This window comes from Oncorhynchus masou, chromosome 29, assembly GCF_036934945.1.
Source record: "Oncorhynchus masou masou isolate Uvic2021 chromosome 29, UVic_Omas_1.1, whole genome shotgun sequence".
In the NCBI taxonomy this organism is placed as follows: Eukaryota; Metazoa; Chordata; class Actinopteri; order Salmoniformes; family Salmonidae; genus Oncorhynchus; species Oncorhynchus masou.
The window spans coordinates 100,907,116-100,925,405 of record NC_088240.1 but is presented as its reverse complement, the minus strand read 5'-3'; the positions used below and the strand labels follow the sequence as shown (position 1 = coordinate 100,925,405).

General features: G+C 54.0%; 1 protein-coding gene across 1 annotated transcript in view; it reads right to left on the bottom strand.

Moving 5' to 3' along the window:
- LOC135521070 (skin secretory protein xP2-like) overlaps positions 1 to 18,290 on the bottom strand; it is a 39,141-nt gene that overhangs the window by 1,875 nt on the left and 18,976 nt on the right. The window contains exon 2 of the mRNA XM_064947004.1: positions 8,994 to 10,310. Within this exon, the coding sequence (XP_064803076.1) occupies positions 8,994 to 10,310 (1,317 nt within the window). The remainder of the gene's footprint in view (positions 1 to 8,993; positions 10,311 to 18,290) is intronic.

Genomic DNA, 18,290 nt, shown 5'->3' with positions numbered 1-18,290 from the left:
CAGCCAGCCAGCCAATCACTGGAGAGCTCTACTACTCACTCTGCATGTCTAGTTAAGTAGTGACAGTTATCCAGGTATCCTTAGTGACAGAGACAGACGGACCACTGTCTGATACCTCCTCCTAGTCAGGGAGGGTGTCTGATACCTCCTCCTAGTCAGGGAGGGTGTCTGATACCTCCTCCTAGTCAGTGAGGGTGTCTGATACCTCCTCCTAGTCAGTGAGGGTGTCTGATACCTCCTCCTAGTCAGTGAGGGTGTCTGATACCTCCTCCGAGTCAGTGAGGGTGTCTGATGCCTCCTCCTAGTCAGGGAGGGTGTCTGATGCCTCCTCCTAGTCAGTGAGGGTGCCTGATACCTCCTCCTAGTCAGTGAGGGTGTCTGATACCTCCTCCGAGTCAGTGAGGGTGTCTGATGCCTCCTCCTAGTCAGTGAGGGTGTCTGATACCTCCTCCTAGTCAGTGAGGGTGTCTAAATACCTCCTCCTAGTCAGTGAGGGTGTCTGATACCTCCTCCTAGTCAGTGAGGGTGTCTGATACCTCCTCCTAGTCAGTGAGGGTGTCTGATACCTCCTCCTAGTCAGGGAGGGTGTCTGATACCTCCTCCTAGTCAGTGAGGGTGTCTGATACCTCCTCCTAGTCAGTGAGGGTGTCTGATACCTCCTCCTAGTCAGGGAGGGTGTCTGATACCTCCTCCTAGTCAGTGAGGGTGTCTGATACCTCCTCCTAGTCAGTGAGGGTGCCTGATACCTCCTCCTAGTCAGGGAGGGTGTCTGATACCTCCTCCTAGTCAGTGAGGGTGTCTGATACCTCCTCCTAGTCAGTGAGGGTGTAGGATACATCTTGGTAACCAGTGAGGTAAGGAGACTATGGAGACCTTGGGGGATATGCTACGTTTGTGAGAATACATTTCACCTATTTATAGACTCCGTACAACAGTCTGTGGGTGAGTCAATACGCTGGTAATATGCTGGTCTGTTGGTCTGAACACGCTCACCCTCTCTCCCCACATCACACGCTCACCCTCTCTCCCCACATCACACGCTCACCCTCTCTCCCCACATCACACGCTCACCCTCTCTCCCCACATCACACGCTCACTCTCTCTCCCCACATCACACGCTCACCCTCTCTCCCCACATCACACGCTCACTCTCTCTCCCCACATCACACGCTCACCCTCTCTCCCCACATCACACGCTCACCCTCTCTCCCCACATCTCACGCTCACCCTCTCTCCCCACATCTCACGCTCACCGTCTCTCCTCACATCACACGGTCTCTCCCTCTCTCCCCACATCACACGCTCACCCTCTCTCCCCACATCACACGCTCACCCTCTCTCCCCACATCACACGCTCACCCTCTCTCCCCACATCTCACGCTCACCCTCTCTCCCCACATCACACCGTCTCTCCCTCTCTCACCACATCTCACGCTCACCGTTTCTCCCCACATCACACGCTCACCGTCTCTCCCCACATCACACGCTCACCGTCTCTCCCCACATCACACGCTCACCCTCTCTCCCCACATCACACGCTCACCCTCTCTCCCCACATCACACGCTCACCCTCTCTCCCCACATCACACGCTCACCCTCTCTCCCCACATCACACGCTCACCCTCTCTCCCCACATCACACGCTCACCCTCTCTCCCCACATCACACGCTCACCCTCTCTCCCCACATCACACGCTCACCCTCTCTCCCCACATCACACGCTCACCCTCTCTCCCCACATCACACGCTCACCCTCTCTCCCCACATCACACGCTCACCCTCTCTCCCCACATCACACGCTCACCCTCTCTCCCCACATCACACGCTCACCCTCTCTCCCCACATCACACGCTCACCCTCTCTCCCCACATCACACGCTCACCCTCTCTCCCCACATCACACGCTCACCCTCTCTCCCCACATCACACGCTCACCATCTCTCCCCACATCACACGCTCACCCTCTCTCCCCACATCACACCGTCTCTCCCCACATCACACCGTCTCTCCCCACATCACACCCTCTCTCCCCACATCACACCGTCTCTCCCCACATCTCACCGTCTCTCCCCACATCACACCGTCTCTCCCCACATCACACCCTCTCTCCCCACATCACACCCTCTCTCCCCACATCACACCCTCTCTCCCCGCATCTCACCCTCTCTCCCCACATCACACCGTCTCTCCCCACATCACACCGTCTCTCCCCACATCACACCGTCTCTCCCCACATCACACCGTCTCTCCCTCTCTCCCCACATCACACCGTCTCTCCCCACATCACACCCTCTCTCCCCACATCACACCGTCTCTCCCCACATCACACCGTCTCTCCCTCTCTCCCCACATCACACCGTCTCTCCCTCTCTCCCCACATCACACCCTCTCTCCCCACATCACACCGTCTCTCCCCACATCACACCGTCTCTCCCCACATCACACCCTCTCTCCCCACATCACACGCTCACCCTCTCTCCCCACATCACACGCTCACCCTCTCTCCCCACATCACACGCTCACCCTCTCTCCCCACATCACACGCTCACCCTCTCTCCCCACATCACACGCTCACCATCTCTCCCCACATCACACGCTCACCCTCTCTCCCCACATCACACCGTCTCTCCCCACATCACACCGTCTCTCCCCACATCACACCCTCTCTCCCCACATCACACCGTCTCTCCCCACATCACACCGTCTCTCCCCACATCACACCGTCTCTCCCCACATCACACGCTCACCGTCTCTCCCCGCATCTCACCGTCTCTCCCCACATCACACCCTCTCTCCCCGCATCTCACCCTCTCTCCCCACATCACACCCTCTCTCCCCACATCACACCCTCTCTCCCCGCATCTCACCCTCTCTCCCCACATCACACCCTCTCTCCCCACATCACACCCTCTCTCCCCACATCACACCCACTCTCCCCACATCACACCCTCTCTCCCCACATCACACCGTCTCTCCCCACATCACACGCTCACCGTCTCTCCCCACATCACACGCTCACCGTCTCTCCCCGCATCTCACCCTCTCTCCCCACATCACACCCTCTCTCCCCACATCTCACCCTCTCTCCCCACATCACACCCTCTCTCCCCACATCACACCGTCTCTCCCCACATCACACGCTCACCGTCTCTCCCCACATCACACGCTCACCGTCTCTCCCCGCATCTCACCCTCTCTCCCCACATCACACCCTCTCTCCCCACATCTCACCCTCTCTCCCCACATCACACCCTCTCTCCCCACATCTCACCCTCTCTCCCCACATCACACCCTCTCTCCCCACATCACACCGTCTCTCCCCACATCACACGCTCACCGTCTCTCCCCACATCACACGCTCACCGTCTCTCCCCGCATCTCACCCTCTCTCCCCACATCACACCCTCTCTCCCCACATCTCACCCTCTCTCCCCACATCTCACCCTCTCTCCCCACATCTCACCCTCTCTCCCAGCATCTCCAGGAAGCGGCGCAGGTCCTAATCCAGGCACTTGTCATCTCCCGTCTGGATTACTGCAACTCGCTGTTGGCTGGGCTCCCTGCCTGTGCCATTAAACCCCTACAACTCATCCAGAACGCCGCAGCCCGTCTGGTGTTCAACCTTCCCAAGTTCTCTCACGTCACCCCGCTCCTCCGCTCTCTCCACTGGCTTCCAGTTGAAGCTCGCATCCGCTACAAGACCATGGTGCTTGCCTACGGAGCTGTGAGGGGAACGGCACCGCAGTACCTCCAGGCTCTGATCAGGCCCTACACCCAAACAAGGGCACTGCGTTCATCCACCTCTGGCCTGCTCGCCTCCCTACCACTGAGGAAGTACAGTTCCCGCTCAGCCCAGTCAAAACTGTTTGCTGCTCTGGCCCCCCAATGGTGGAACAAACTCCCTCACGACGCCAGGACAGCGGAGTCAATCACCACCTTCCGGAGACACCTGAAACCCCACCTCTTCAAGGAATACCTAGGATAGGATAAAGCAATCCTTCTCACCCCCCTTAAATGATTTAGATGCACTATTGTAAAGTGGCTGTTCCACTGATGTCAGAAGGTGAATTCACCAATTTGTAAGTCGCTCTGGATAAGAGCGTCTGCTAAATGACTTAAATGTAAATGTAAAATGTAAATCTCACCCTCTCTCCCCGCATCTCACCCTCTCTCCCCGCATCTCACCCTCTCTCCCCGCATCTCACCCTCTCTCCCCGCATCTCACCCTCTCTCCCCGCATCTCACCCCGCATCTCACCCTCTCTCCCCGCATCACACCCTCTCTCCCCGCATCTCACCCTCTCTCCCCGCATCTCACCCTCTCTCCCCGCATCTCACCCTCTCTCCCCGCATCTCACCCTCTCTCCCCGCACCCTCTCTCCCCGCATCACACCCTCTCTCCCCGCATCTCACCCTCTCTCCCCGCATCTCACCCTCTCTCCCCGCATCTCACCCTCTCTCCCCGCATCTCACCCTCTCTCCCCGCATCTCACCCTCTCTCCCCGCATCTCACCCTCTCTCCCCGCATCTCACCCTCTCTCCCCGCATCTCACCCTCTCTCCCCGCATCTCACCCTCTCTCCCCGCATCTCACCCTCTCTCCCCGCATCTCACCCTCTCTCCCCGCATCTCACCCTCTCTCCCCGCATCTCACCCTCTCTCCCCGCATCTCACCCTCTCCCCCGCATCTCACCCTCTCTCCCCGCATCTCACCCTCTCTCCCCGCATCTCACCCTCTCTCCCCGCATCTCACCCTCTCTCCCCGCATCACACCCTCTCTCCCCGCATCTCACCCTCTCTCCCCGCATCTCACCCTCTCTCCCCGCATCTCACCCTCTCTCCCCGCATCTCACCCTCTCTCCCCGCATCTCACCCTCTCTCCCCGCATCTCACCCTCTCTCCCCCGCATCTCACCCTCTCTCCCCGCATCTCACCGTCTCTCCCCGCATCTCACCCTCTCTCCCCACATCACACCCTCTCTCCCCACATCACACCCTCTCTCCCCACATCTCACGCTCACCGTCTCTCCCCGCGTCTCACCCTCTCTCCCCGCGTCTCACGCTCTCTCCCCGCGTCTCACCGTCTCTCCCCGCGTCTCACCCTCTCTCCCCGCGTCTCACCCTCTCTCCCCGCGTCTCACCCTCTCTCCCCAAGTCTCACCCTCTCTCCCCGCGTCTCACCCTCTCTCCCCGCGTCTCACCCTCTCTCCCCGCGTCTCACCCTCTCTCCCCGCGTCTCACCCTCTCTCCCCGCGTCTCACCCTCTCTCCCCGCGTCTCACCCTCTCTCCCCGCGTCTCACCGTCTCTCCCCGCGTCTCACCCTCTCTCCCCCGCGTCTCACCCTCTCTCCCCGCGTCTCACCCTCTCTCCCCGCGTCTCACCCTCTCTCCCCGCGTCTCACCCTCTCTCCCCGCGTCTCACCCTCTCTCCCCGCGTCTCACCCTCTCTCCCCGCGTCTCACCCTCTCTCCCCCGCGTCTCACCCTCTCTCCCCCGCGTCTCACCCTCTCTCCCCCGCGTCTCACCCTCTCTCCCCGCGTCTCACCCTCTCTCCCCGCGTCACACCCTCTCTCCCCGCGTCTCACCCTCTCTCCCCGCATCTCACCCTCTCTCCCCGCATCTCACCCTCTCTCCCCGCATCTCACCCTCTCTCCCCGCATCTCACCCTCTCTCCCCGCATCTCACCGTCTCTCCCCGCATCTCACCCTCTCTCCCCACATCACACCCTCTCTCCCCACATCACACCCTCTCTCCCCACATCTCACGCTCACCGTCTCTCCCCGCGTCTCACCCTCTCTCCCCCGCGTCTCACGCTCTCTCCCCGCGTCTCACCGTCTCTCCCCGCGTCTCACCCTCTCTCCCCGCGTCTCACCCTCTCTCCCCGCGTCTCACCCTCTCTCCCCAAGTCTCACCCTCTCTCCCCGCGTCTCACCCTCTCTCCCCGCGTCTCACCCTCTCTCCCCGCGTCTCACCCTCTCTCCCCGCGTCTCACCCTCTCTCCCCGCGTCTCACCCTCTCTCCCCGCGTCTCACCCTCTCTCCCCCGCGTCTCACCCTCTCTCCCCGCGTCTCACCCTCTCTCCCCGCGTCTCACCCTCTCTCCCCGCGTCTCACCCTCTCTCCCCGCGTCACACCCTCTCTCCCCGCGTCACACCCTCTCTCCCCGCGTCTCACGCTCTCTCCCCGCGTCTCACGCTCTCTCCCCGCGTCTCACCCTCTCTCCCCGCGTCTCACCCTCTCTCCCCGCGTCTCACCCTCTCTCCCCGCGTCTCACCCTCTCTCCCCGCGTCTCACCCTCTCTCCCCGCGTCTCACCCTCTCTCCCCGCGTCTCTCCGCGTCTCACCCTCTCTCCCCGCGTCTCACCCTCTCTCCCCGCGTCTCACCCTCTCTCCCCGCGTCTCACCCTCTCTCCCCGCATCTCACCCTCTCTCCCCGCGTCTCACCCTCTCTCGCCGCGTCTCACCCTCTCTCCCCGCGTCTCACCGTCTCTCCCCGCGTCTCACCGTCTCTACACCGCATCTCAATCTCTCTCCCCGCATCTCAATCTCTCTCCCCGCATCTCAATCTCTCTCCCCGCATCTCAACCTCTCTCCTCACATCTCACCCTCTCTCCTCTCTCCCCGCATCTCACCCTCTCTCCCCGCATCTCTCTCACCCTCTCTCCCCGCATCTCTCTCACCCTCTCCCCCCCTCTCTCTCACCCTCTGCCCCCCTCTCCCCGCGTCTCACCCTCTCTCCCCGCGTCTCACCGTCTCTCCCCGCGTCTCACCCTCTCTCCCCGCGTCTCACCCTCTCTCCCCGCGTCTCACCCTCTCTCCCCGCGTCTCACCCTCTCTCCCCGCGTCTCACCCTCTCTCCCCGCATCTCATTGTCTCTACACCGCATCTCAATCTCTCTCCCCACATCTCACGCTCACCGTCTCACCCCGCGTCTCCCCGCGTCTCACGCTCACCCTCTCTCCCCGCGTCTCTCCCCGCGTCTCTCCCCGCATCTCACCCCGCATCTCACCCCGCATCTCACCCTCTCTCCCCGCGTCTCACCCTCTCTCCCCACATCTCACCCTCTCTCCCCGCATCTCACCCTCTCTCCCCGCATCTCACGCTCACCGTCTCTCCCCACATCTCACCCTCTCTCCCCGCATCTCACTCTCACCCTCTCCCCCGTCTCTCCCCGCATCTCACCTTCTCTCCCCGCATCTCACCCTCTCTCCCCGCATCTCACCCTCTCCCCCCGTCTCTCCCCGCATCTCACCCTCTCTCCCCGCATCTCACCCTCTCTCCCCGCATCTCACTCTCACCCTCTCCCCCCGTCTCTCCCTGCATCTCACCCTCTCTCCCTGCATCTCACCCTCTCTCCCCGCATCTCACCCTCTCTCCCCGCATCTCACCCTCTCTCCCCGCATCTCACCCTCTCTACACCCATCTCACCGTCTCTCCCCGCGTCTCACCCTCTCTCCACCCGTCTCACCCTCTCTCCACCCGTCTCACCCTCTCTCCACCCCTCTCTCCCCGCGTCTCACCCTCTCTCCCCGCGTCTCACCCTCTCTCCCCGCGTCTCACCCTCTCTCCCCGCGTCTCACCCTCTCTCCCCGCGTCTCACCCTCTCTCCCCGCGTCTCACCCTCTCTCCCCACATCTCACGCTCACCGTCTCTCCCCCCGCATCTCACCCTCTCTCCCCGCATCTCACCCTCTCCCCCTGCATCTCACCCTCTCTCCCCGCATCTCACCCTCTCTCCCCGCATCTCACCCTCTCTCCCCGCATCTCACCCTCTCTCCCCGCATCTCACCCTCTCTCCCCGCATCTCACCCTCTCTCCCCGCATCTCACCCTCTCTCCCCGCATCTCACCCTCTCTCCCCGCATCTCACCCTCTCTCCCCGCATCTCACCCTCTCTCTCCGCATCTCACCCTCTCTCCCCGCATTTCACGCTCACTGTCTCTCGCCACATATCTCACCGTCTCACCGTCTCTCCCCGCATCTCACCCCGCATCTCACCCCGCATCTCACGCTCACCCTCTCTCCCCGCGTCTCACCCTCTCTCCCCGCGTCTCACCCTCTCTCCCCGCGTCTCACCGCCTCTCACCGCGTCTCACCCTCTCTCCCCGCATCTCACCCTCTCTCCCCGCATCTCACCCTCTCTCCACCGAATCTCACCCTCTCTACACCCATCTCACCCGCTCTCCCCGCATCTCATCGTCTCTCCCCACATCTCATCTCACGCTCACCGCCTCTCCCCTCATTTCATCTCACGCTCACCGCCTCTCCCCACATCTCATCTCACGCTCACCGCCTCTCCCCACATCTCATCTCACGCTCACCGCCTCTCCCCACATCTCACGCTCACCGCCTCTCCCCACATCTCACGCTCACCGCCTCTCCCCTCATTTCATCTCACGCTCACCGCCTCTCCCCACATCTCATCTCACGCTCACCGCCTCTCCCCACATCTCATCTCACGCTCACCGCCTCTCCCCACATCTCATCTCACGCTCACCGCCTCTCCCCACATCTCACGCTCACCGCCTCTCCCCACATCTCACGCTCACCGCCTCTCCCCACATCATGCATGTTTGCAGCGATGTCTTCTCAGTTATTTGTGCCTGTGGCAGGGGAGGACCAACCATTTTCCAGATAAGCCTGATCCGGCAGGCTACAACAGACTGACTGACACACCTTATTTAGGTCAGGAGAGACAGGTGTTTTAGGTAACATATCAATTTAGTGAATCTATGAGCTGGAAGAACAATCATAACCTCCCTGGGGCTAATCAGGCCAATAAATGGCAGCCATTTTGCTCTGTGGAATTGAATTGTCCCTCAGTACAAATCAGTTGGTGCTGTGTTACTGAGGTGAAATGTGACCACACCAGAATCGCAATGCAACTATTTGTGAGCCTGGTAAATACACCATAGTAAGACAGGGCTGACGTTTGATGATGTTTTAAATATGTAGAGTGATTTTGTCCGTGAGGATGAAGCGTTAAAGGAGGAGTACATACCATCAATCTCTGGGATTGAGATAGCAGGAGTAGGCGGGGCCACAGGAGCAGGGGTGGCTGGTGTTAGCCCTGGGGCAGGAGTAGGCGGGGCCACAGGAGCAGGGGAGGCTGGTGTTAGCTCTGGGGCAGGAGTAGGCGGGGCCACAGGAGCAGGGGTGGCTGGTGTTAGCTCTGGGGTAGGGGCGTCTGAGGGAGCAGGAGCAAGGGCGGCTGGTGTTAGCTCAGGGGCGGCTTCGGGAGCAGGGGTAGGAGTCCCTACTGCAGGCTCTGGGGCTGGAGCTGTCACCTCACCTGGGGCCTCCACTGGTCCTGGGGCCTCCACCGGTCCTGGGGCCTCCACCGGTCCTGGGGCCTCCACCGGTCCTGGGGCCTCCACCGGTCCTGGGGCCTCCACCGGTCCTGGGGCCTCCACCGGTCCTGGGGCCTCCACAGGCTCATTGGCAACGGCTGCTACAGGGGCCTCCACAGCTACAGGGGTGGTTATTGGCTCTGCTGCAGGCTCAGCAGCAACAACAAGGTCATTTATGGGGCCACTGGGTGCAGGGGCCTCCACAGCGGGGGCCCCCTCTGGGACAGCGGCCACAGGGGCTGGAGCATCTTTGGTCTCCGCTGTCGGGGCTGGAGCTGGGGTCTCCGCTGTCGGAGCTGGGGTCTCCGCTGTCGGGGCTGGAGCTGGGGTCTCCGCTGTCGGGGCTGGAGCTGGGGTCTCCGCTGTCGGAGCTGGAGCTGGGGTCTCCGCTGTCGGAGCTGGAGCTGGGGTCTCCGCTGTCGGAGCTGGAGCTGGGGTCTCCGCTGTCGGGGCTGGAGCTGCCTCTGGGACAGTTTCAGCCACCTCGACTGGGGCAGCAGCTTTTACAGGTGCAGCTGCCTCGACCAGGGTAGCCACCTCCACTGCAGCTCCAGTTTCAACAACAGGGGCCTCCTCAGACACCACTGTCTCAGCAGGAGCCTCTGCCACAGGAGCGTCCTCAACCACGACAGCCCCAACAGGGGCCGCCACCTCCACTGGGACCCCAGCCTCTACTAAGCCCACAGCCTCTACTAAGCCCACAGCCTCTACTAAGCCCACAGTCTCTGAAGGGACCTCTGCATCTACGGCTGCAGCCTCAGCAGGGGCTTCAGGGGGAACCTCTGGCTCGGCTGCAGCCAGCATCTCCAGGACCTGGTCCTCCTCCCATCCAGACCCCATGGCCTCCAGGGCCTCTGAGGCCATGATGACGGGTTCCTCAGAGTCATCAGTCAGGGCACTCTGGACAGGAAGCTGCATCTGGTCAGCGATGGTCTCCGTGTCCTCCGAGATGTGACCATTCCCGACAACTGGAATAAAAACACAGAAAAACGTGGAGGTTCATGAGAGAAATGTATTTCTAGGTTTAACCTGACATCTGACACCAGATCCACCTGTAACGTTCCTGATAGAAGATCACAGCAAAACGTTTCCCCACTTTATTGAATTCCAAACATTGGTTAACTAAGTTGAACTAATGAAGGATCACCGTGCTTCTACACCTGCATTGCTTGCTGTTTGGGGTTTTAGGCTGGGTTTCTGTACAGCACTTTGAGATATCAGCTGATGTACGAAGGGCTATATAAATAAATTTGATTTAATCTGATAGGCTTGAATGACTGAAATTCAAGCAATTATGACTTATCAGCATTGATCCTGTGTCTGTGTTGTCATGAAACATCTTCAGACACATGCAGCACTCTGCTACAGTAACACCTAAAACACTCCATAGTAACTCCTGCTAACCCAATCCATGATCTACTGCCACGGTAACACCTAAAACACTCCCATAGTAACTCCTGCTAACCCAATCCATGATCTATTGCCACGGTAACACCTAAAACATTCCATAGTAACTCCTGCTAACCCAATCCATGATCTACTGCCACGGTAACACCTAAAACATTCCATAGTAACTCCTGCTAACCCAATCCATGATCTACTGCCACGGTAACACCTAAAACATTCCATAGTAACTCCTGCTAACCCAATCCATGATCTACTGCCACGGTAACACCTAAAACATTCCATAGTAACTCCTGCTAACCCAATCCATGATCTACTGCCACGGTAACACCTAAAACATTCCCATAGTAACTCCTGCTAACCCAATCCATGATCTACTGCCACGGTAACACCTAAAACATTCCATAGTAACTCCTGCTAACCCAATCCATGATCTACTGCCACGGTAACACCTAAAACATTCCATAGTAACTCCTGCTAACCCAATCCATGATCTACTGCCACGGTAACACCTAAAACATTCCCATAGTAACTCCTGCTAACCCAATCCATGATCTACTGCCACGGTAACACCTAAAACACTCCATAGTAACTCCTGCTAACCCAATCCATGATCTACTGCCACGATAACACCTAAAACATTCCATAGTAACTCCTGCTAACCCAATACATGATCTACTGCCACGGTAACACCTAAAACACTCCATAGTAACTCCTGCTAACCCAATCCATGATCTACTGCCACGGTAACACCTAAAACACTCCATAGTAACTCCTGCTAACCCAATCCATGATCTACTGCCACGGTAACAGCTGCTAACCCAATCCATGATCTACTGCCACGTTAACACCTAAAACATTCCATAGTAACTCCTGCTAACCCAATCCATGATCTACTGCCACGGTAACACCTAAAACACTCCATAGTAACTCCTGCTAACCCAATCCATGATCTACTGCCACGGTAACACCTAAAACACTCCATAGTAACTCCTGCTAACCCAATCCATGATCTACTGCCACGGTAACACCTAAAACATTCCATAGTAACTCCTGCTAACCCAATCCATGATCTACTGCCACGGTAACACCTAAAACATTCCATAGTAACTCCTGCTAACCCAATCCATGATCTACTGCCACGGTAACACCTAAAACATTCCATAGTAACTCCTGCTAACCCAATCCATGATCTACTGCCACGGTAACACCTAAAACATTCCATAGTAACTCCTGCTAACCCAATCCATGATCTACTGCCACGGTAACACCTAAAACATTCCATAGTAACTCCTGCTAACCCAATCCATGATCTACTGCCACGGTAACACCTAAAACATTCCATAGTAACTCCTGCTAACCCAATCCATGATCTACTGCCACGGTAACACCTAAAACATTCCATAGTAACTCCTGCTAACCCAATCCATGATCTACTGCCACGGTAACACCTAAAACATTCCATAGTAACTCCTGCTAACCCAATCCATGATCTACTGCCACGGTAACACCTAAAACATTCCATAGTAACTCCTGCTAACCCAATCCATGATCTACTGCCACGGTAACACCTAAAACATTCCATAGTAACTCCTGCTAACCCAATCCATGATCTACTGCCACGGTAACACCTAAAACACTCCATAGTAACTCCTGCTAACCCAATCCATGATCTACTGCCACGGTAACACCTAAAACATTCCATAGTAACTCCTGCTAACCCAATCCATGATCTACTGCCACGGTAACACCTAAAACACTCCATAGTAACTCCTGCTAACCCAATCCATGATCTACTGCCACGGTAACACCTAAAACACTCCATAGTAACTCCTGCTAACCCAATCCATGATCTACTGCCACGGTAACAGCTGCTAACCCAATCCATGATCTACTGCCACGTTAACACCTAAAACATTCCATAGTAACTCCTGCTAACCCAATCCATGATCTACTGCCACGGTAACACCTAAAACACTATATAGTAACTCCTGCTAACCCAATCCATGATCTACTGCCACGGTAACACCTAAAACACTATATAGTAACTCCTGCTAACCCAATCCATGATCTACTGCCACGGTAACACCTAAAACACTCCATAGTAACTCCTGCTAACCCAATCCATGATCTACTGCCACGGTAACACCTAAAACATTCCATAGTAACTCCTGCTAACCCAATCCATGATCTACTGCCACGGTAACACCTAAAACATTCCATAGTAACTCCTGCTAACCCAATCCATGATCTACTGCCACGGTAACACCTAAAACATTCCATAGTAACTCCTGCTAACCCAATCCATGATCTACTGCCACGGTAACACCTAAAACATTCCATAGTAACTCCTGCTAACCCTAATCCATGATCTACTGCCACGGTAACACCTAAAACATTCCATAGTAACTCCTGCTAACCCAATCCATGATCTACTGCCACGGTAACACCTAAAACATTCCATAGTAACTCCTGCTAACCCAATCCATGATCTACTGCCACGGTAACACCTAAAACACTCCATAGTAACTCCTGCTAACCCAATCCATGATCTACTGCCACGGTAACACCTAAAACATTCCATAGTAACTCCTGCTAACCCAATCCATGATCTACTGCCACGGTAACACCTAAAACACTCCATAGTAACTCCTGCTAACCCAATCCATGATCTACTGCCACGGTAACACCTAAAACACTCCATAGTAACTCCTGCTAACCCAATCCATGATCTACTGCCACGGTAACACCTAAAACATTCCATAGTAACTCCTGCTAACCCAATCCATGATCTACTGCCACGGTAACACCTAAAACATTCCATAGTAACTCCTGCTAACCCAATCCATGATCTACTGCCACGGTAACACCTAAAACATTCCATAGTAACTCCTGCTAACCCAATCCATGATCTACTGCCACGGTAACACCTAAAACATTCCATAGTAACTCCTGCTAACCCAATCCATGATCTACTGCCACGGTAACACCTAAAACATTCCATAGTAACTCCTGCTAACCCAATCCATGATCTACTGCCACGGTAACACCTAAAACATTCCATAGTAACTCCTGCTAACCCAATCCATGATCTACTGCCACGGTAACACCTAAAACATTCCATAGTAACTCCTGCTAACCCAATCCATGATCTACTGCCACAGTAACACCTAAAACATTCCATAGTAACTCCTGCTAACCCAATCCATGATCTACTGCCACGGTAACACCTAAAACATTCCATAGTAACTCCTGCTAACCCAATCCATGATCTACTGCCACGGTAACACCTAAAACATTCCATAGTAACTCCTGCTAACCCAATCCATGATCTACTGCCACGGTAACACCTAAAACATTCCATAGTAACTCCTGCTAACCCAATCCATGATCTACTGCCACGGTAACACCTAAAACATTCCATAGTAACTCCTGCTAACCCAATCCATGATCTACTGCCACGGTAACACCTAAAACATTCCATAGTAACTCCTGCTAACCCAATCCATGATCTACTGCCACGGTAACACCTAAAACATTCCATAGTAACTCCTGCTAACACAATCCATGATCTACTGCCACGGTAACAGCTGCTAACCCAATCCATGATCTACTGCCACAACCAACTAAAGAAAAGATTGTGCAACTGACAGAGATGAGAGGTTTAAAGCTCAGTAAGGAGACGCAAGGTTAACATAGTATTGATCTGAAACGCGGTCCGTATTGATCTGAAACGCGGTCCGTATTGATCTGAAACGCGGTCCGTATTGACCTGAAACGCGGTCCGTATTGATCTGAAATGCGGTCCGTATTGACCTGAAACGCGGTCCGTATCGATCTGAAACGCGGTCCGTATCGACCTGAAACGCGGTCCGTATCGATCTGAAACGCGGTCCGTATCGATCTGAAACGCGGTCCGTATTGATCTGAAACGCGGTCCGTATTGATCTGAAACGCGGTCAGTATTGATCTGAAACGCGGTCCGTATTGATCTGAAACGCGGTCCGTATTGATCTGAAACGCGGTCCGTATTGATCTGAAACGCGGTCAGTATTGATCTGAAACGCGGTCCGTATTGACCTGAAACGCGGTCAGTATTGATCTGAAACGCGGTCCGTATTGATCTGAAACGCGGTCAGTATTGACCTGAAACGCGGTCCGTATTGATCTGAAACGCGGTCCGTATTGATCTGAAACGCAGTCCGTATTGATCTGAAACGCGGTCCGTATTGATCTGAAACGCAGTCCGTATTGATCTGAAACGCGGTTAGAAACATGGTTTGTATTTATCTGAAACAAGCTATGGGCCATTATACCTTGGGGGGGGGGGTAACTAGTCCCCAAGGACCTGAAGTAATAATGTCCATGGTATTACATACAGAGTAATACATGCTGCTGATCTAGTGGAACATTCCATCTAAATCTATTACATACATGTTGCTGATCTAATGGAACATTCCATCTAAATATATTACATACATGCTGCTGATCTAATGGAACATTCCATCTAAATCTATTACATACAGAGTAATACATGCTGCTGATCTAATGGAACATTCCATCTAAATCTATTACATACAGAGTAATACATGCTGCTGATCTAGTGGAACATTCCATCTAAATATATTACATACATGCTGCTGATCTAATGGAACATTCCATCTAAATCTATTATATACAGAGTAATACATGCTGCTGATCTAATGGAACATTCCATCTAAATCTATTACATACAGAGTAATACATGCTGCTGATCTAGTGGAACATTCCATCTAAATCTATTACATACAGAGTAATACATGCTGCTGATCTAATGGAACATTCCATCTAAATCTATTACATACATGCTGCTGATCTAATGGAACATTCCATCTAAATCGATTACATACATGCTGCTGATCTAATGGAACATTCCATCTAAATCTATTACATACATGTTGCGGATCTAATGGAACATTCCATCTAAATCTATTACATACATGCTGCTGATCTAATGGAACATTCCATCTAAATCTATTACATACATGCTGCTGATCTAATGGAACATTCCATCTAAATATATTACATACATGCTGCTGATCTAATGGAACAGTCCATCTAAATCTATTACATACAGAGTAATACATGCTGCTGATCTAGTGGAACATTCCATCTAAATCTATTACATACAGAGTAATACATGTTGCTGATCTAATGGAACATTCCATCTAAATCTATTACATACAGGGTGATACATGCTGCTGATCTAATGGAACATTCCATCTAAATATATTACATACATGTTGCTGATCTAGTGGAACATTCCATCTAAATCTATTACATACATGCTGCTGATCTAATGGAACATTCCATCTAAATATATTACATACATGCTGCTGATCTAGTGGAACATTCCATCTAAATATATTACATACATGTTGCTGATCTAGTGGAACATTCCATCTAAATATATTACATACAGAGTAATACATGCTGCTGATCTAATGGAACATTCCATCTAAATCTATTACATACATGTTGCTGATCTAGTGGAACATTCCATCTAAATCTATTACAAACTGAGACTGAACCGCTACAGTACGGTCAGTCACAAGCTCCTTTATAATTAGTCAAATAACTATAGGTTTCCACATGAAAAATGTGCTTGAGATGTAATGCAACAAATCAAAAAACAGAACGTAGAGCAACGATGAGCTGTTCACTGTGGTGTCGCTGTTGCAGATGCCAAAGTTCAGAAAGGTCAAATGCACCATTTGCTGTTAAAGGTGACACTGACTCTTCAGGGTACATGTCATATTAAATCAACCATGATGTTGTGAAGAGTGGAACCGTTTTCCCCCTTTTGTATTCAAATGCTTTGGTTGTTGGAGCATCCTGAAGTATTTAAACTGCTGTTGAAATATGACTGAACAGAAAGTGGGGGCCCCTTGGTAAGGGAGTCCAGTTGGTTTGACCCAGCAGTGAGGGCCCCTTGGTAAGAGAGTCCAGTTGGTTTGACCCAGCAGTGAGGGCCCCTTGGTAAGAGAGTCCAGTTGGTTTGACTCAGCAGTGAGGGCCCCTTGGTAAGAGAGTCCAGTTGGTTTGACTCAGCAGTGAGGGCCCCTTGGTAAGAGAGTCCAGTTGGTTTGACCCAGCAGTGAGGGCCCCTTGGTAAGAGAGTCCAGTTGGTTTGACTCAGCAGTGAGGACCCCTTGGTAAGAGAGTCCAGTTGGTTTGACCCAGCAGTGAGGGCCCCTTGGTAAGAGAGTCCAGTTGGTTTGACTCAGCAGTGAGGGCCCCTTGGTAAGAGAGTCCAGTTGGTTTGACTCAGCAGTGAGGGCCCCTTGGTAAGAGAGTCCAGTTGGTTTGACCCAGCAGTGAGGGCCCCTTGGTAAGAGAGTCCAGTTGGTTTGACCCAGCAGTGAGGACCCCTTGGTAAGAGAGTCCAGTTGGTTTGACCCAGCAGTGAGGACCCCTTGGTAAGAGAGTCCAGTTGGTTTTACTCAGCAGTGAGGGCCCCTTGGTAAGAGAGTCCAGTTGGTTTGACCCAGCAGTGAGGGCCCCTTGGTAAGAGAGTCCAGTTGGTTTGACTCAGCAGTGAGGGCCCCTTGGTAAGAGAGTCCAGTTGGTTTGACTCAGCAGTGAGGGCCCCTTGGTAAGAGAGTCCAGTTGGTTTGACCCAGCAGTGAGGGCCCCTTGGTAAGAGAGTCCAGTTGGTTTGACCCAGCAGTGAGGACCCCTTGGTAAGAGAGTCCAGTTGGTTTGACCCAGCAGTGAGGACCCCTTGGTAAGAGAGTCCAGTTGGTTTGACCCAGCAGTGAGGGCCCCTTGGTAAGAGAGTCCAGTTGGTTTGACTCAGCAGTGAGGGCCCCTTGGTAAGAGAGTCCAGTTGGTTTGACTCAGCAGTGAGGGCCCCTTGGTAGGAGAGTCCAGTTGGTTTGACCCAGCAGTGAGGGCCCCTTGGTAAGAGAGTCCAGTTGGTTTGACTCAGCAGTGAGGACCCCTTGGTAAGAGAGTCCAGTTGGTTTGATCCAGCAGTGAGGGCCCCTTGGTAAGAGAGTCCAGTTGGTTTGACTCAGCAGTGAGGGCCCCTTGGTAAGAGAGCCCAGTTGGTTTGACCCAGCAGTGAGGGCCCCTTGGTAAGAGAGTCCAGTTGGTTTGACCCAGCAGTGAGGGCCCTTTGGTAAGAGAGTCCAGTTGGTTTGACCCAGCAGTGAGGGCCCTTTGGTAAGAGAGTCCAGTTGGTTTGACCCAGCAGTGGGGGAAAACAATAAAAGACAGAGAATTTCTAGGACATGCAGAACTTAAAAAGATGAAAACCTCATCTTCCATTTCCCGGGGGGGGGGGTTGAAGAATGTGATTTATTGAAAACAACCTGTGGTTTTCTCTGAGCCCTGAGGACAAAATGCACCCTAGTTATGAAACCGGACGAGGAAGTGGAAGTGTATATGAATGATACAGACCAGATGTGGACATATCCATCCAAGTGGTAGGCTACCGGACACCTGGGAAACACACATCAGATAGTCTGAGCCTGGCCCCAGACCTGTTTGTGTTGTATAGC